The sequence below is a fragment of the Heptranchias perlo genome, chromosome X, assembly GCF_035084215.1.
Source record: "Heptranchias perlo isolate sHepPer1 chromosome X, sHepPer1.hap1, whole genome shotgun sequence".
Taxonomy (NCBI): Eukaryota; Metazoa; Chordata; class Chondrichthyes; order Hexanchiformes; family Hexanchidae; genus Heptranchias; species Heptranchias perlo.
In genome coordinates this window covers 5,500,130-5,520,021 of record NC_090370.1, presented here as the reverse complement: position 1 = coordinate 5,520,021, position 19,892 = coordinate 5,500,130, and the positions used below count along the sequence as shown (strand labels likewise).

The 19,892-nt window shown below is 45.1% G+C and overlaps 2 protein-coding genes across 9 annotated transcripts in view; both read right to left on the bottom strand.

The window, feature by feature from the left end:
* Positions 1-2,798: 2,798 nt before the first annotated feature.
* The window catches only part of rps26 (ribosomal protein S26), a 42,737-nt gene continuing 25,643 nt past the window's right edge, over positions 2,799-19,892 (bottom strand). Inside the window, exons 1-4 of one of the 2 annotated variants that reach the window (XM_067976603.1) lie at positions 5,486-5,575; positions 4,085-4,262; positions 3,772-3,902; positions 2,799-2,893 (exon numbers count right to left, since the gene is read on the bottom strand). In XM_067976603.1, the coding sequence (XP_067832704.1) occupies positions 2,855-2,893; positions 3,772-3,902; positions 4,085-4,262; positions 5,486-5,488 (351 nt within the window). In that variant the 5' untranslated portion in view covers positions 5,489-5,575 and the 3' untranslated portion in view covers positions 2,799-2,854. Of the gene's footprint in view, positions 2,894-3,771; positions 3,903-4,084; positions 4,263-5,485; positions 5,576-19,892 lie in introns of those variants that run through there. The other variant, XM_067976602.1, reaches the window with a different exon arrangement.
* The window catches only part of ikzf4 (IKAROS family zinc finger 4), a 146,344-nt gene continuing 130,627 nt past the window's right edge, over positions 4,176-19,892 (bottom strand). For all 7 annotated transcript variants that reach the window (XM_067976600.1, XM_067976599.1, XM_067976597.1 and 4 more), the window contains 2 exons: positions 18,902-19,055; positions 4,176-4,262 (listed from right to left, as the gene is read on the bottom strand). The gene's annotated coding sequence lies outside the window, so the exon portion shown is untranslated. The remainder of the gene's footprint in view (positions 4,263-18,901; positions 19,056-19,892) is intronic.

Genomic DNA, 19,892 nt, shown 5'->3' with positions numbered 1-19,892 from the left:
GCGTTTTGGGGCATCCTGAGGTCGTGACAGGTGCTATATCGATGCAAGTTCTTTCTCCCGATTTCCCACTAACTTCAACAGAAACCCCAGAGAAACGGTGTAAACAGTCGAGATCAGCTAACGCAGCACAGCCTTGGGGTTGAACGCGAGATCTTCGGGTATGTATTGCTTATTTACTTATACACCAAGCAATTCCTCTACTCACTGAACCATCATGGAGCACAGGGGTGAAATGTATTGCAAATGGACAGTTTGATCCCAGTTATACACTTCATTGTAATGGCACCCATTTTGTGTCAAGACAACCACCTTTTTCAATTTCTCATAGATTTTATGCACAGCACATTAGTGCTTTCTATACTGAATTTTTCCATTTTTAAACTAAGTTTTGATATTTGAATATAATAAAATATTTTTCTTCATTCCTGTACTATGTGTACCAGCACTTCAGGATACAAACAACTTTCCAGTCCCAAAATATAGGACAGCTGAATTTGTAGTGTATATACATTTATAAAATGCAAACGTTGAATCATTCTAAGCTGACACTTCAGTGAGGTACAGAGTGCTGCATCAGACTTTAAAACGCTGCCCCATCTGCCTGTTAAGGCTGATGTAAAAGATCCTGTCCGTAGTGCACCATTCCTCATCCTTCTCGACCTGTCTGCAACCTTTGACATGATTGAAGATGGTTACAAATGCTTCAGCCTTGTCTTTTGCACTCTGCCATCATTGAGGATGGGGATGTTTACAGAGCCTCCTCCTCCCGTTAGTTGTTTAATTGGTCACCACTATTCACGACTGGATGTGGCAGGACTGCAGAGCTTCGATCTGATTCTTATTAGATATTAGAATTGGTATAAAGTGATCACTGTGAATGGATGATAGCGTATGGGGGAATGTAACAGTATGATAAAATTCTACAAACAGCTGCTCCAACATCATCGCTCTCTAGTTCGGCAGCAGCACAAGTTGATTTACTATAAATTAAATCCCATCTTTCGAGGAACAGCACCCCACTGTTGAGTAACCTGCCAATATTGATTTCATAGGCTCAACATATCAAAGGGTAACTGGCACCTGTGGAACCAAATCTCAGAGAGTTGGGGAGAAAATTCACAAGAAATATAGCAAGTGTCCTTGGCAATTCCATTCCCTGTGACCCCTACCACAGAGAAGGATACGAGCAGCAATGGCACCTCCAACTTGGACATATACCAGTTCCTTCATCACTGCTGAATTTCCTGGAATTCCCAACTTATTTCATGAAGGCCCACCACCACCTTCTCAGGGCAAGTGACTTTTGTGATCCACACAGCAAGAACAAATTTAATATCCATTGCAATGGCTTCATTATCCCAAGATTCCATCTTTTGCTTTTTCCTTTCCTTGCCTACACATTGCTCCTTGCAGAGACCATCCATATGCATAAAGTCAGCATCCACATTTTCTTGGACAGCAGGTGCTGGTTAATGGTTCTACTGTAATCATTTACACCTTATCTGGACCCATCTTTTGTTTCTTTATTGTCCCATAACCACCCGCTTTGCCATACACCATTATCTTTTGTCATTTAATCACTCCTGCCCTCCACCCTATCACAGACCTTTCTCTTAGTTCTTCTCCCCCCATCCCCCCTTTTCCTCAGCTCTATAGTTGCTTATAAACTTAAATCTCTAATGAAAGGTCATCAACCTGAAACATTAACTCTCTCTCTCTACAGGTGCTGCTGAATGTTTCCAGCATTTTTTTATTTCAACATCCAGATGTTGACACCCAGCTTCACCACCACCACTGTGCTAGCAGCTGTTCATCCAACATTATATTATGGATTAATCAGAACTTTTACATTGGTTGAAATGAGGCTAGTGCTTACTTCCTGACAAACTCCTTCCCCAAATGTTAAATAACCTCGGTATCCAGTTGAGCCCAAGCTGAGCTTTGTACCCCCTATCCTGTCTATCACCAAGTCCAAAGACTAAGACATTGCGGGGGAAAGAGAGACCAAGACCATGGAGGGATTTAAAAACCAGTAAACAAGGAACTGGGGAGCAGGAAGCAAACGTAGATCCAACAAGGAGTGAGCTAAATGGCCCCTCAAACCTGCTCCACCATTCAATATCATGGCTGATCTACCTCAACTTCACTTTCCTACCCTATCCCCCATTATGTAATGGGCAAACAGGACAGGATGCCTGCAGCTGAATTTATGGAGAGCAGGAAGCCAGCAAGGAGTGTTTGAGCAGTTGAGGCCAGAAATCACAAGACAAGGTTTCCAGTGGTAAAGGTGCTGATGCAATATTGCAGTGCTCAAGATGGAGAAGATGCAACATGGGATCTGAAGCTCAGCTTACGATCAAACGGGAAGTGTGGCTCTGCCTTGACCCTTCCCTAGACTTTTGTAACCTCCAGTCTGTGCTTCCAACACTACTTGATGACCAAAAGCAAAATACTGCTGGAAATCAAATAACAGAAAATTTTGGAAAAGCTCAGCAAGTCAGGCAGCATCGGTGGAGAAAGAAACGGAGTTAACGTTTCAGGTTAAAGACCTCATCAGAACGCAATCCCCTTACCATCATTCTAGTTGTGTTCAGGTAACTACAGACCAGGAATAAAACCTCCCAATCTATGCACAGCTATTCACTATCGGAAAAAGCAAGGTCAAGCAACAAAAAAACCCAGCGAATTATAAGCCGAGTCCCTCCCCCATCTTGCTGTGTAAGCTGCTTCCATGCCTCCAAGCAACCAATCAGAAAAACAACAGGACAAGGTCCAATATAAACAACGCAGACAGACTATTCAGTGGTCCAAGATTTTTATTATTTTTAAACCAAATTATAGGATCCGCCAATGTTTACATAGGCTTGGGAGGAGGTCCACGTGGGATGTTGGCCTGGAAAGAAGAAAAAAAGATTACAGGTCAGCATCCATACATGTACAGCAGTCTGTTAGACGACTACCAAGGCCTGCTCATAAACCTGGCCAAACTAATGCCTCAAACGGTCACCCATCACACATTGAACTGCACAGGCAGTCTGAAGATCATTCATCAAGCAATTGAGGAGATTCACTTGTATAGGTTGTAGCATTTTAATTAATACAAACTAGCTACTAAAAAAATGGATTGAAAATGTTTGCTTCTGTCAGAATTATTTATATAGTACCTATCATGACCTCGGTGTCCCAAAGTGCTTCACAGCCAGTTAATTATGTTTGAAGTTAATCACTTATCCGTGAAAATTATAAGCATCATCTATACCATTGACTCCCTTCACTATACCATTCACTCTGGTAGCTGTCCCAAGTGAACATTCATGTGTGGGCTTCCCGACTATCAGCCCACCAGGGAAGGAGGGGGAATAAATCACAATTGGGAGCTCTGGTTGATTTCCCTTCCCTTACCTAGGGCAGAGGACATAACCCCAAATTGAGAATTAAAACATAGCCCTGGGTATTCTGATGGTGAGACATCACATTTTAGAAACAATGGGCCAGCTTTCTCTTCTCTTCCCCCCCCAAAACACACACACTGGGGTGCAGCTGGTAACCAGTTGAAGAGCTTCTCTGGAAGCAGCCTTGAATAGGCTCCAACTGGTCTTTGAAGACCAGTATCACACCTCTAGTAAATACAATAACTGTTTGGTTTAAGAACAAGTTATGAGGTAAATTTACTTCACTAAACAGCCTGCTTCAACATTTGGACTGGTCCCAGACACCACAATACCACAGACTATGACCAGCTGAACTAGCAGCAGCAGTTTCAACACTTACGCCTGGCCTGAAACGTGGAGGAGGGGTTCGGTCCTTCCTGGCCTCCCGGGAACGATTTCTTACCACTTTGCTATGGATGGCACAGCTGACGCAGTAATGTAATTTCACGTACAGCTTGGGTAGCACATATGCTGGAAACAAAGCAAGGAATGTCAGGACAAGCAACAGCAGCACATAAAATGAGTTGCATTCAAAGTGCACAAGCCCACCCTGAATCTTCAAAGTGCAAGGTAGCCAGTCTTACAGATTTTTAAGTAATTTAGAACATTGCTCACCCATTTTCCCCAAATAACAGGCTATCACAGAAACTCACCATCAAAGACGCTGGCCTCCGAAATATCTCGGACTGCAGCAGCCTCCACAATGTTTCGGATGACAAACTTCTTAATGGCTTTGTCCTTGGGGACGCAGCGGGCACAGTTTGTGCATCTGATGGGCTGGACATGGCCACGGCCCTTCTTGGCACGGCCGTTATTCCTTCGCTTCTTAGTCTAAAAGAAAGTATGGCACCAATTAAAAACTATTATACAATTTGCCAGGATTATGTTATATTCCTGTCGTCTGCATTCTCCACGTGCAAGTGACAATGGAGCAAAGAAATATATAGCCAAGCTCAACCTGCTCTTTATCCCAACACCCAAATTTCAGCAGGGTAACTGGCCAGTGACCTGGAATCATGGCTGAATTATACCACCAAGTATACAAATCGCAGCACCCTACTTCGTCCAGGTCCAGATCAGCAAAATCCAGCAATCAAAACACAGAGCTCTCTTGGTCTGTACAGCTCAATTTCACACCAAGCAGCGCATTTACCACCTAGTCCAGCTGGGGAGCTAGGAAACCTGCTCAGTTATGTCACCCCCTTCAAGACATAACATTGATTTACTTTCTTTTCCCTGCACATGGGTCTCAGCATCTGGAGGCCGAGATCAGCTGACCTGGTCCCAGCCCCTTCAACCATCCATTGCTTGGGGTGCTTGCCTGGCCTCACAATACTCCCACCCAGCAGCCAAGGGATCAAAACACCTGACCCTCCACAAGGCATCCCAAGTTGTTGCGCCACTCACATTTATTTAAAAAACAGCATCTGACTCTTTAATACTCTACACTTCAGGAGTAAACGTCTCAGAAACCACACTAACTCCGCCCATTGCCTTTAACCACTGACAAATGACGCAGTGCAACTAAAAACCATGTTTTCTTGCACCCTGCTCCACATCCCCATATACCAAGAACATTTTGGAATCGGAACAATATCAGAAAACCCAGACTAGAAGTCCCTTTGGTCTGAATGAATTCGCTGCATCTAGGACGGATGGGGCACACGTTTTCTAGGGCGGAGGCCACACATCCCGCTTCACAATCGTCCCCAATAGTAACTCAGCCTGACGTTCCAGATCCTTGACGGTCAAAGGAATAAGATGCTTTCGTAAAACAGACTGTTCCCATTCCGTGACCGGGTGTTGCGCTATGCAGACTGCGATGGGAGGGGAGTATCAGGCGGTTTCCCCACAGATCATGCGCCGCCCCGAGCTGTAGGCCTCAGGTCCTGCCTGAATGGCCTCGCGTCCCAACTTCGATAAGCGCTTCCCGGAAAGGAACGGGTCAAGAGTGTAAGGCGAATCCGAGCTGTTATACATGCATTACAGGGTCAGTAGCGGCGACCCCAGCTTCTCGCCTCTTTTATAAAGAGCCCATGATCAAACACACTCACCATCTTCAGCACGAGTCACAAAGAGGGACGGAAACCGGCGCGCGCTCCTTTTATACCTCCGCGCTCAGACACAGGAACTCGCGAAAACATCTTCATAATACACATTTAAAAGCAACATAACCGATATGACAGCCTACTGATATTGAATTTGTGAAACATTTATCGAAGTGTCTCTTTAAATTACAAATTTTCAGCTTTAACTTATGGAACTATTTGATTCTGCGGATGACCTTACATTGTTGCGGCAGTCAAACTGCCGCCTGGTTCCCAGCAAGCAGCGCGCGCAGCAGGAACAGCCAGAGTTCATTGGTAGTGCGGTTTGTCAATCACTGGCTACACAAATCTCACTGCGCCGGCGCGCCCCCGGATATTTTACAACAACAACCTGCATTTCTATAGCGCCTTTAATGTTGTAAAATGTCCCAAAGCGCTTCTGGGGAGCGTAATCAAACAAAATTAGACACCGAGCCACATAAGGTGATATTAGGACAGGTGACCAAAAGCTTGGTCAAAGGGGTAGGTTTTCAGGAGTGAATTAAAGGAGGAGAGAGGTGGAGAGGTTTGAGGAGGGAATTCCTGAGCTGGGAGCCCAGGCTGCTGAAGGCACGGCCGCTGATGGTGGAGCAAAGAAAATCGGGGATGTGCAAAAGGCAAGAATTGGAGGCGTGCAGAGATCTCGGAGGGTTGTAAGGCTGGAGGAGGTTACAGAGATAGGGATGAGGCCATGGAGGGATTTGAAAACAAGGATGAGAATTTTAAAATCGAGGCGTTCCCAGACCGGGAGCCAATGTAGATCAAACAGCACAGGGTTGATGGGTGAATGGGACTTGGTGCAAGTTAGGATACGGGCAGCAGAGTTTTGGATGAGCTTAAGTTTATTGAGGATGGAAGATGGGCAGGCCGGCCAGGATAGCATTGCAACCGTCCTCTAGACGTAACAAAGGCATGGATGACTGTTTCAGCAGCAGATGAGTTGAGGCAGGGGCAGAGACAGGCGACATTATGGAGGTGGAAGTAGGCGTTCTTGTGATGGAGCAGATATGTGGTTGGAAGCTCATCTCAGGGTCAAGTAGGACACCAAGGTTACGAACAGTCTGGTTCAGCCTCAGACAGTGGCCTGGGAGAGGGATGGAGTTGGTGGTTAGGGAATGGAGATTATGGTAGGGACCGAAGACAATGGTCTTCCCAATATTTAGTTGGAGGAAATTTCTGCTCATCCAGTACTGGATGGCGGACAAGCAGTGTGACAAATCAGACAGTGGAAGGATCAAGAGAGATGGTAGTGAGGTAGAGTTGGGTGTCGTCAGCATACATGTGGAACCTGACATTATGTTTTCGGATGAGGTCACCGAGGGGCAGCATGTAGATGAGAAATAGGAGGGGGCCAAGGATAGATCCTTGGGGGACTCGAAGTAACGGTGCAGGAGCAGGAAGAGAAGCCATTGCAGATGATTCTCTGGCTACGACTGGATAGATAAGAATGGAAACCAGGTGAGGGCAGTCTCACCCAGCTGGACGATGGAGGAGTGGCGTTGGAGGAGATGGTGCGATCAATCGTGTGAAAGGCTGCAGACAGGTGGAGAAGGATGAGGAGGGATAGTTTATCACAGTCACAGTCACATAGGATGTCATTTGTGACTTTGATAAGGGCCGTTTCAGTACTGTGGCAGGGACGGAAACCTGATTTGAGGGGTTCAAACACGGTGTTGCGGGAAAGATGGGCACGGATTTGGGAGGCGACAACACGTTCAAGGACTTTGGAGAGGAAAGGGAGATTGGCGATGGGGTGGTAGTTTGCAAGGACAGAGGGATCAAGGGTGCGTTTTTAGAGGGGGTGATAACGGAAGATTTGAAGAGGAGGGGGTCAGTACCTGAGGAGAGGGAACCATATCAGCTAACTTGGGGGCCACGAAGGGGTCAGTAGTTGGGTGGGAATAGGGTCGTGGGAATAGGGTCGTGGGAGCAGGAGGTGGGTCTCATGGTCAAGATGAGCTCAGAGAGGGAATGAGGGGAGATAGGGAGAGAAACTAGAGAAAGATGCGAGCTCAGGGCTAGGTCAGGGGGGAATCTTAGGGGAAATTTGGCTTGGTGGGCTAGGGGAAGGGAGGGAAGTGGCAGAGGCAGCTAAACGGCTGAATGCCTGGCTAAGGATACAATTCCACAGGTATCTCACCCGAGTGGTCATTTAGCTCACTATCTATAGAGTTACTTGATGAAAAAACAATTACTCTGAGCTACTCCCCAAGGCACTTCCCAGGAGCGTAATAAGGCAAAAACTGACACCGAGCCAAAGAAGGAGACATTGGAACAGGTGACCAAAAGCTTGGTCAAAGAGGTAGGTTTTAAGGAACGTCTTAAAGGAGGAGAGAGAGATGGAGAAGTTTATAGAGGGAATTCCAGAGCTTAGGGCCTAGATGACTGAAGGCAATGGTAGGGCGAGGGAAGTGAGGGATGCCCAAGAGGCCGGAGTTGGAGGAACAAAGGGTTTTCGGAGGGTTGTAAGGCTGGAAGAGATCACAGAGCTCGGGAGGGGGCGAGACCATGGAGGGATTTGAACATGAGGATGAGAATTTTAAAACTGAGACGTTGATGGACCAGGAGCCAATGTGGGTTAACGAGCACAGGGGTGATGGGTGAACGGTACTTGGTGCAAGTTAGGATATGGGCAGCAGAGTTTTAGATGAGCTCAGGAGGGTGGAAGATGGGAAGCCGGCCAGGAGAGCATTGGAATAGTTGAGTCTGGAGGTAACAAAGGCATGGATGAGGGTGGCAGGGGCAAAGACGGGCTGAGGCAGGGGCAAAGACGGGCTGAGGCAGGGGCAAAGACGGGCTGAGGCAGGGGCAAAGACGGGCTGAGGCAGGGGCAAAGACGGGCTGAGGCAGGGGCAAAGACGGGCTGAGGCAGGGGCAAAGACGGGCTGAGGCAGGGGCAAAGACGGGCTGAGGCAGGGGCAAAGACGGGCTGAGGCAGGGGCAAAGACGGGCTGAGGCAGGGGCAAAGACGGGCTGAGGCAGGGGCAAAGACGGGCTGAGGCAGGGGCAAAGACGGGCTGAGGCAGGGGCAAAGACGGGCTGAGGCAGGGGCAAAGACGGGCTGAGGCAGGGGCAAAGACGGGCTGAGGCAGGGGCAAAGACGGGCTGAGGCAGGGGCAAAGACGGGCTGAGGCAGGGGCAAAGACGGGCTGAGGCAGGGGCAAAGACGGGCTGAGGCAGGGGCAAAGACGGGCTGAGGCAGGGGCAAAGACGGGCTGAGGCAGGGGCAAAGACGGGCTGAGGCAGGGGCAAAGACGGGCTGAGGCAGGGGCAAAGACGGGCTGAGGCAGGGGCAAAGACGGGCTGAGGCAGGGGCAAAGACGGGCTGAGGCAGGGGCAAAGACGGGCTGAGGCAGGGGCAAAGACGGGCTGAGGCAGGGGCAAAGACGGGCTGAGGCAGGGGCAAAGACGGGCTGAGGCAGGGGCAAAGACGGGCTGAGGCAGGGGCAAAGACGGGCTGAGGCAGGGGCAAAGACGGGCTGAGGCAGGGGCAAAGACGGGCTGAGGCAGGGGCAAAGACGGGCTGAGGCAGGGGCAAAGACGGGCTGAGGCAGGGGCAAAGACGGGCTGAGGCAGGGGCAAAGACGGGCTGAGGCAGGGGCAAAGACGGGCTGAGGCAGGGGCAAAGACGGGCTGAGGCAGGGGCAAAGACGGGCAATGTTACAGAGATAGAAGTAGGCAGTCTTGGTGATGGAGCGCATATGGGGTCGGAAGCTCAGTTCAGGGTCAAAATAGGACGCCGAGGTTGTGAACAGTCTGGTTCAGCCCGAGAGTGGCCAGGGAGAGGGATGGAATTGGTGGTGAGGGCCGAAGACAACAGCTTCGGTCTTCCCAATGTTTAATTGGAGGAAATTGCGGCTCATCCAGGACTGGATGTTGGACAAGCAGTCTGAGAACACAGAGGCAGTGGAGAGGTCCAGAGAGGTGGTGGTGAGGTAGAGCTGGGTGTCGTCAGAATACATGTGGAACCTGATGTCGTTTCAAAGTAATCCATTGTATGTGAAGCACTTTGAGATGTTTGAGAGATGTGATAAGGAGCTGTGTCAATGCAAGTTTGTTTTTTCATTCTTTCTTTACCCTGTGTTTGAATAGCCTGCTGATATACATTATCTGGTCTCACATATGAAGAATAGTCACTTGGATCAGTAGAACTGTACCTCACCATGAGTCAGCACCTTCAGGCTAGGGGGGGTGGGGGTGGGGAAAGAGAATGTCTTTTGTGTCTGTCATCACTGTGGGACCTGTCAATTTTCTTCAGTAGAAAGGAAAAAGACACGTAACTAATTTATTAATTTTTACTTTCATTAACCAATTACATAAAATCTTTCTGCCCATAGTCCAGCAAAGAAAATTCTGCAATCTACAGCCACCACATTTTCTCATCCACCCTACTGTATTCCCCTAAAATGTAAATTCATCACAAATTTACAGAACAATCACAAATGTATCCATAAACTGGGCTCCAAAAACTCTCCTTCCCCTTCCACAAGCAGCACAAGATAGTCCATCAGACCTTTAACCATCCTGGACTCTGAGTAAACTCTTTCCTCCCCTGCCCAAAACATATTTCACAATCTCCACTCAGCCAGGTGACTTCTCAAGTTCAGAGGCCTAATGTAAATATCCTGATGTAAGTAACCAAAATTTGTGCACACAGAAATCCATCTCAAATTCCCAGGAACCACCAAGTGGCTGAGGTTCCAATCCACATGAAAAAGGCAACACTTTTTTTTCATGTAACTATCTATGTGCTCCTGAGGCTTGGGCCATCCCACCTCCTGTGCTGCATCAGCACAGGCCTATACCCTTTGCTGAGTTGCATTAGTGACGTGGGCTTGCTCCTTACCCTCATTTCCCTCCCCCCTCCCTTGAGATAGCACAGACGCTGTAAGAATGAGGAAAGAAGCATTCAAGACAAATGAGAGAGAGAAATATAAGAAAGGAGGATAAAAAGGGAAAGGGGAGAGAGACAGAACAGGAGTGGAGCAAGGATAGAAAGAGAAAGGAAAATAGCAAAAGAGAACAAAGCAAAAGAAGGTGAAAGGAGACAGAGAAAAACAAAAAGAAAGATACAGACACACACACACAACCTTTTTCCTCTAGACTTTAATCAACTTGCATTTATATAGTGCCTTTAACGTAGTAAAACATCCCAAAGCGCTTCACAGAACCATAATCAAAAAACGGACACCGAGCCAAAGGCATGGCAAAGGGAAAGGAGGATGCACAAAGGGTCAGAGTCACAGAGGAACGGAGAGTTGGGGGGGGGGGGGCGAGGGGGTAAAGGGTTATAGGGCTGGAGGAGGTTAGAGATATGGAGGGTGAGGCCATGAAGGGATTTAAAACTAGGATGAGAATCTTAAATTTGAGGCACTGGGAGGACAGGGGTGATGGGTGAACGGGACTTGGTGCGCGATAAGGTATGAGCAGCAGAGTTTTGGATGAGCTGAAGCTTGTGGAGGTTGGAGGCTGGCCAAATGAGCAATGGAATAGTCAAGTCTGGAGGTGACAAAAGGCATGGATGAGCTCGGAGAGGGAATGGGGGGAGATAAGACACGCAGGTTCAGGGCTAGGATAGGGGTGAGCCTGGGGGGAGGTTTGAATTGGTGGGCAAGGGGCAAGTATCATAGCTTAAGTATTACAAGAGAATGAGAATTTTTTGGTAGGCTTAGCCTGAAAACATTTGAGAACATTTGATGAAACCAACAATAGCTCCATTATACACATGTGCAGGACTTATTCTCCAATTAATGAACTTCTGACTTGATTTCAGCAGTGCCGCTGGCCATAGAATGAGGGGAGAGAAAAAACGACAAAGACTTTCTGTGTGGGCTTGGTTGAAGGTGGGGTTAAGAGAGAGAGAGAGAGAGAGCTCAAGAAACCCTGTTGAACAGAAGCAACGAGACAGAGACTCTATTGAGTGGGGTGGGAGTAGAGAGAGGGAGCAAAACCTTGTTGCAGGAAAGGACAATAGCTTCTCTGGCTTTGCTGGGAGCAGAAGAGATGTTTGCTATTGGGGCTTAGCCATTGTCCCTTCCTGCAACAAGGTTTGTAAAACAGCAGTTACTCCAACTCACTATGGAAACCCTACTAATGTGCTAAAAACTGTGATGACCCCAATATGTCTCTTACAGAGACATCTTACTAATAAGTTGTATTGTCTGTATGAATGTAGGGTTCCTCCTACCTTTCTGATTGGTCCCTGCAAAGTACATGATGGATATTTCTTCTTGGTTAGCAGATCCCAGAACCATAAAAAGAAAGCACCCAACTAAGGTCCAATCCTCCAGCTCTACCTCCTCTACAGATTTTGTTTTGCTACTGCTGAATGTGTTAATTGTCAGACTTTGAGTTCACAAATCAACTCTACAACCCCCCTTCCTGTCCAACCCAGCCCAGCCTCCCTGCTCTCAGTCTTGACCCAACTTCTATAGCAATGTCTCTCCCACCCTCATGCCAACTCTGGAGTTGCCCCCCGCTCACCACTTATGCGCAACGCCACACAGAGATCTACCAGTACATGTAAAATGTTCAAGCCAACGAGACGTGCTAGCTATGGGCTTACGGTTTAAATTTGTGTGTGGAAGAAAAGTCATAGACTATACAACTGTACTATAATTAAATCTTATAGGTCAGAAAGAGTGGGTATGAAAACTAGGCGCAATAGGAAAAATGGTTTTGTAGTAGAAGCAATAAGACCACAGGGACAGCTCTGTGGAGTCAAGGGAACAGATTGTGTGAAGGAAAATCACATGATTTTAGAGTTTCTCCCCCCCCCCCCCCCACAGCAATGCTGATTGACAACACATCTTCAAACATAAAATACCACTTGCAACAATATAGGGGTTATATATTGGACAAAAATGTATTTGCTATTTGATGTACAGCAATTCATGTACTTTGTGGAACAGGGCCCTCTAGAGGCAAGACTAAACAACCAAGCTGGATGAGCCAGTTCATCTGTGAGCCGACAGTCACTTTTGCATTCCAAGAGTGCAGTTAACTGCACACATGGATCTCTCTCCAACAGTTGCACTCCATAGTGTAAATGTTATGACATTCAGTGAACCAATAGCATTGTATGCCTACAAAAATGTGGCTCTACAAACATACTCTTGTGTTAAGGTCACTAGTTTCAATAAACATGCTAAGCCAGTCCTGCAGGTTTGCACTCGGAGTTTCCATATTGTATAGTGGAGGCTAGCTCTCAACGCAGTGATGTCGTTCTTCCAAAACCAGATCAAAAAAGCCTAAAGACCCTGTGGGCAATTCTTTCAGAAGCCGTAGCACCATTGGTCTGCTTCTGTCTCATAGGAACAGGGGTAGGCCATTCAGCCATTCACTCAGATCGTGGCTGATCTGTATCCTAACACTATTCACCCGCCTTGGCTCCATATCCCTTAATACCCTTGGCCAGCAAAAATCTATCGATCTCAGATTTAAAATTATTAATTGAGCTAGCATCTACTATTTTTTGTGGGAGAGAGTTCCACACTTCTACCACCCTTTGTGTGAAGAAGTGTTTCCTAACTTCTCTCCTGAATGGCCTGGCTCTGATTTTAAGGTTATGTCCCCTTGTCCTAGACTCCCACACCAGCAAAAAACATTTCTCTCTATCTACCCTATCAATTCCTTTCAAAATCCTAAAAACCTCAACCAAATCACCCCTTAAACTTCTATATTCCAGGAAATACAAGCCTAGTTATTTTTAACTCTCATAATCTAACCCTTGGAGCCCTGGTATCATTCTGGTGAATCTACGCTGCACTCCTTCCAAGGCCAATATATCCTTCCTAAGGTGTGGTGCCCAGAACAGTATTCCAGATGTGGTCTAACCAGGGCTTTGTAAAGCTGTAGCAAAACCTCCTCCCCTTTATATTCTCACCCTCTCATTATAAAGGCTAACATTCCATCAGCCTCTTTGATTACTTTTTGTACCTGACCACTACATTTTAGTGATCTGTATACATGGACCTCCACTGTTCCTAGCTTTTCATCATTTAAAAAAATACTCGGATCGATCCTTTTTTGGTCCAAAATGGATGACCTCACACTTGCCTGCATTGAAATCCATCTGCCACAGTTTTGCATTTAGTAAGGGACCATTTAAAAGCACACAGAGTGCTCATGGGAGAGGGGTTTCAGTGTTCCATACACATCTATATCTAGATTATATAAACATTTTGCATACATGCTTGCTCAGAGGGCATCACAACTCAAGTGTGCACAGAGTAAAAAAAAGTCATAATTGGTTGAAATAACCATTGCCTATTTAATTAATGGTGCCAATTGGCTGAAGTATCCCATTGACCAAACGTGAAGCAAAGAAACAATGATGCAGCAAGCAGGCATCATAAAACTAATCAAATCACTTCATTTTTTTTTAAGAACTTAGCAATCTAGAACCAGCAACTACCACAAAATGAATCAAATCACTCAAATAACTTCAAACTATTTTCAGCTGTCATTATTCTTCCTCACCCAGGTTAGTGTACACGGCTAACATTTAGAACATCAAAATTACACAATGCTGAGAAAAATAAATCACTTAACTTGCCCATAAAATGTGTTATTTAAATGTTTAAACCACCTGCAGGCAACGTTTTCTGCACAGGATTGTCACGTTCGAGAGCATGGGGCATAAGTTCTGCTTCAGTTTGAAATGGAAATTTCACCTGGACCATGGATGCTGGGAATTACCACCCCTTGTTGACAAATTCTGTTTGTGAGGGATGCATCATGAGAGTTGTTTTCACCCTGCTCCTGTGGAACTACAAGACCCAAAGTCCACTGACAATCCTTGTCACATAACAACCAGATAGAAGTGAGTAGCAGGGGCAGGAGAAATCAAAAATACAAAATCTGGAATTTTTTTCCAGCAGTTTGGACAGTTCAAGCTACTAAATAAAAATTCTGAACCATTGGTATTCCTTGGGGCAAGGATTTTTTTTTGCATTACTGAGGGGAAACAGTTGTTTGCGCCAGGGTCACAAGGGGATATTTATGAGGTGCTTTGATGGTGAGCTCAAACATTGTAACCGGAATCAGTCAGAGCATAGCATGACGAATGGCCTCCTGTTTAAGATGCTGTTTATTGAAGACACATGGTTTTGGGGGGAACTTTCCTGCTTGGCACTACATCAATGATCACTTCACCATGTTATAAAATCTTTTATAAATAATTTAAGTAACAGTTTTCAGCTTAAACAAGTTTTGTAGTGTTAAATAGTATAAAAATTCTATATTTGTACTTCAGTATCAGTTTGGGGGGGGGGGGGTGGTAAAATTTTACCTCTGGTCATGTGATCTATTGCGTCAGTAAATTTGCCGTACTACAGTGATCGGCAAACTACAAGCATGTTCAGGCTGAAGTAGGACCCTGGTAAACATCAGAAACTGCACTCCAGATGCCAGACTACACCTGAGCAACATGCTGTTTATTGAAGACACATGGTTTTGGGGGGAACTTTCCTGCTTGGCACTACATCAATGATCACTTCACCATGTTACAGGAGGTCTATTCAGGTTTTTAAAATTCCATATACATACACATATATAAAAAGAGGGGGAAGGGGCGAGCTGAAAAGTACTTTGTGGATCTTTTAAAATAACGTATGCCTGTTAAATAGAAACTTTTAAAATTTAAGCAGGATTTCATCTAATCAGAGTTCATTTTTTTCTTCTCACCATTTTACTTTTGCTCTTCTCAAGGTATTGACTCTTTTTGGAGCACAGTTCCACTGACACCAGTCACTTTCTGGTACCCCATCCAAGTTGTCATTATTCATTTGTGAGCCTTGACAGTGTGAGGACGACATTTAACCACAGGAGCATCACAGCTAGGCCCAATGCTGTCCATACATTCACTCTTCCAACAGGTGTCGGTACCTCTGACAATTGAAAGCAATGAAGAGTAGGAACCTATCCAATTTTTCCTCTCCTTAACTGAGGCCAACACAGTTCCTACTGTCATACAGTTGTGATCAGCACAGACCAAGGATGGATCCGGGACCTTCTTGGTCCTATGGGTCAGCTACTCAATTGAGCCATCAGTGGGGCAAATACAAGCTCTTTGAACTTGAGCAGTATAGAATCATAGAATGGTTACACCACAGAAGGAGGCCATTCGGCCCATTGAGCCTGTGCCGGCTTTTTGTAAGAGCAATCCAGCTAGTCTCATTCCCTGTAGCCCTGAAAATTTTTTCCCTTCAAGTACTTGTCCAATTCCTTTTTCAAAGCCACAATTGAATCTGCTTCCACCACCTTTTCAGGCAGCACATTCCAGATCATAACTACTCGCTGCATAAAAACGTTTTTCCTCATGTCACCTTTGGTTCTTTTGCCAATCACCTTAAATCTGTGTCCTCTGGTCCTTGACCCTTCCGCCAATGGGAACAGTTTCTCTATTTACTTTATCCAAACCCTTCATGATTTTGAACACTTCTATCAAATCTCCTCTCAACCTTCTCTGCTCTAAGGAGAACAAACCCAGCTTCTCCAGTCTATCCACGTGACTGAAGTCCCTCGTCCCTGGAACCATTCTAGTAAATCTCTTCTGCACCCTCTCTAAGGCCTTCACATCCTTCCTAAAGTGCAGTGCCCAGAACTGGACACAATACTCCAGTTGTGGCCGAACCAGTGTTTGAAAAAGGTTCATCATGACTTCCTTGCTTTTGTACTCTATGCTTCTATTTATAAAGCCCAAGATCCCGTATGCTTTTTTAACCGCTTTCTCAACCTGCCCTGCCACCTTCAAAGATTTGAGCACATATACCCCCCGATCTCTCTGTTCCTACACCCCCTTTAGAATTGTACCATTTAGTTTATATTGCCTCTCATTCTTCCTGCCAAACTGTATCACTTCGCACTTCTCTGCGTTAAATTTCATCTGCCATGTATCCGCCCACCAGCCTGTCTATGTCCTCTTGAAGTCTATTATTATCCTCCTCACTGTTTACTATACTTACAAGTTTTGTGTCATCTGCAAATTTTGAAATTGTGCCCTGTAAACCCAAGTCATCAATATATATCAAGAAAAGCAGTGGTCCTCGTCCCGACCCCTGGGGAGCACTGTAAAACACCACTGTCCGAAAAACAACCATTTACCACTACTCCCTTTCCTGTCACTTAGCCAATTTCGTATCCATGTTGCCACTGCTACTACCCCTTTTATTTCATGGGCTTCAATTTTGCTGACAAGCCTATTATGTGGCACTTTATCAAACACCTTTTGAAAGTCCATATACACAACATCAACCGCATTGCCCTCATCAACCCTCTCGGTTACCTCATCAAAATACTCAATCAAGTTAGTTAAACACGATTTTCCTTTATTAATCCACACTGTCCAAGTGACTATTAATTTTGTCCTGGATTATAGTTTCTAAAAGCTTCCCCATCACCGAGGTTAAACTGACTGGCCTGTAGTTGCCAGGGGCAGGAACTCTGGTTGTTTTCCCCCCCCCTCGCTTACACCCTTGTTCAATAACGGGTGTAACATTTGCAATTCTCCAGTCCTCTGGCACCACCCCCATATCTTAGGAGGATTGGAAGATTATGGCCAGCACCTCTGCAATTTCCTCCCTTACTTCCCTCAGCAATCTAGGATGCATCCCATCTGGACCAGGTGACTTATCTACTTCGAGTACAGCCAGCCTTTCTAGTACCTCCTCTATCAATTTTTAGCCCATCCAGTTTCTCAACTACCTCCTCTTTTATTGAGACTTTAGCAACATCTTCTTCCTTGATAAAGACAGATGCAAAGTACTCATTTAGTACCTCGGCTATGCCCTCTGCCTCTATGCGCCGGTCTCCTTTTTGGTCCCTAATCGGCCCCAACCCTCCTTTTACTATCCGTTTACTATTTATATGCCTGTAGAAGGCTTTTGGATTCCCTTTTATGTTAGCCGCTAGTCTATTCTCATACTCTCTCTTTGCCCCTCTTATTTCCTTTTTCACTTCTCCTCTGTACTTTCCATATTCAGCATGATTCTCACTTGTATTATCAACCTGACATCTGTCATTCACCCCCTTTTTCTGCTTCATCTTACTCTCTATCATCCAGGGAGCTCTGGCTTTGGTTGCCCTACCTTTCCCCCTCGTGGGAATGTACCTAGACTGTACCCGAACCATCTCCTCTTTAAAGGCTGCCCGTTGTTCGATTACAGTATGTGACTAAATCAGAGTCTATCTTCAGACGATGCCCCTGTAGTTAAAAACAGCACTTCTAGTGCTGAATTCCAACTTCCACAGATAAAAGGGCATATACAAAAAGTTCTGTTAATATTTTCATCAAATATAATTAGCATTCATAATTTCTTTTCCTTCTGCTTCTCACCTGAAGATTATGACTCATGCTAAGCCTAAGGTCCATAGTGCCCAAGTGTGGGAATCTAGATAGTGCATTTCTGCAGTCTGTTCAACTGTTGGGGGATGACAGACAAGCTTAGTTCTGACCTCACCAGATATCTACACAGATGCACTTTCCAGCAGGGGTTACTGGATAGTGATCGGGGCAGAAACTCTGGTTGTTTTTCCCCCTCCCTCAACTGGAGCAATGGTATTGCCCCTATTGCCACCCTGACTGAGATCAGCTAACTCAGAAGAAAAAGAATTGAACCTGACAGCTCCCTGGTCTGAATGGCTCCATACATAGCTGGTGGACAATTTACCCACTGAGCTATCAGGAGAGACCTTAACCTGTAATTATATTGCAGCCCTTTTACTATCTGGAACATAGTTTAAAAACTAAGTACATAAACTTACTGAAAGTACTTTTCCAGTACCCAATATACTGTAGCCTCTGGAAAAGTGACTTCGCCAAAATCAGTTAGAAAAATGTACAAAAGCACAGAGCACGCCTTAATTGACAATATTCTCTGCATAATAAGTGCTGTGGGAACTTAAGCACTAATTAGTGTTTTTCTTTTTCTTGTAGTTGAGAGGAACGCATATTGTGTACCAGGACAGTGTAGAAATGTCAAACTTAGATAACCATCATGACAAGCTTATATTAATTGCCACATCAATGAGAGGTATCTAACCCTTTCTGAACATTGCAGCTCATCCTTGCGGTTTGGTGTACCCAGGGACAGTACAGATTCAGAGCACTCAACACCCAACTGCACAAACAGACAGGCTTCAGCTGATTAACAGCCATCGTGCTGCAGATGTTCACGCTGTGGTGTTTCTATATAAATCAGTTTGTCTGAAACCTGGTATTTTCAGTTATCTGGGCTTTCAATTAACCCCTTTAAACTCCACCCCAATAAAATGCTTTTCTGATCAACAAAATCTGCTAAAATAGTCAACAGATGCATCATAATATCCCATATACTGCGAGTATTGCAACATTTACAAATTAAAGCTTGATGTCTTCATTACCTCTTTGATGAAGGTTGCAAGTCTTGAACAACCATTACTCAAAGCTTGTTCCTTCCACAATCCCTTCCATCATGGACTCCATTCAACCCATTTAATCTTCTGAGGATTGAAACTGGGATCCTTCTGGTCTGTATGGCTCAATGCCACAACATACCTAGCCAAGCAACAGGGCTTTTTATTTGCATTAAAAAATTGAATGTTACAGTAACACTTGAATCATTGCCCCCCTCCCTCCCTCAAACTGATTATTCAGAGAATGATGAAAATGTGAGACATGACCTTAAGATTCGTACCTTTAATTCTGTAATAATAATAACAACTACACTTCAAAAGTACTTAATTTGCTGTAAAGCGGTTTGGGACGCCCTGAGGTTGTGAAAGGTGCTATATAAATGCAAGTCTTACTTTAATATTCATTAGACTTAGTTTATTTTGTATTGTTAAAAATCAACAAAATAGTTTAATTGAAATTGATTTTTCCATTTAATATTTGGTAAATTTGTGCTTAAAGTGAGGGATTTTCATGGATAGGGAAAGTTATATAATTTTTTTTTTAAAAACCAACTATCCAAATCAACCACTCAAATCAGGCACCACATTGCAAATGCTTGGTAAAGGTCCTTCTATTTTGCCCCATCTGTGTCTCTTTCATGCCAAGTTATCAGTTTTGTGCTACAGATTGAGGCCCTGCAAGCACATTGATAGTCTCATTTATTACCCTTACTGCCAGAGAGAAGTTATACTTTAATTCCATCAATCTGGGGCTGAATGCAAAACCTGCTCCCAAGAGAGCAGTGTTCTATTCCATTGCACCCCCAGACTGCCAATATCAATTTGTTTGAAAGATTCAGGGTCATTATGTACTCATAGGGTGGTAATTGTTTCCCCTTTATTGTTTTCCATTTTTCACCAGATGCATGCTTTAAAGCATCATGTAATCTCCTCCAGGAGATATGATTTGATCCATGGACCAGCCTGTAACAAACAGCAT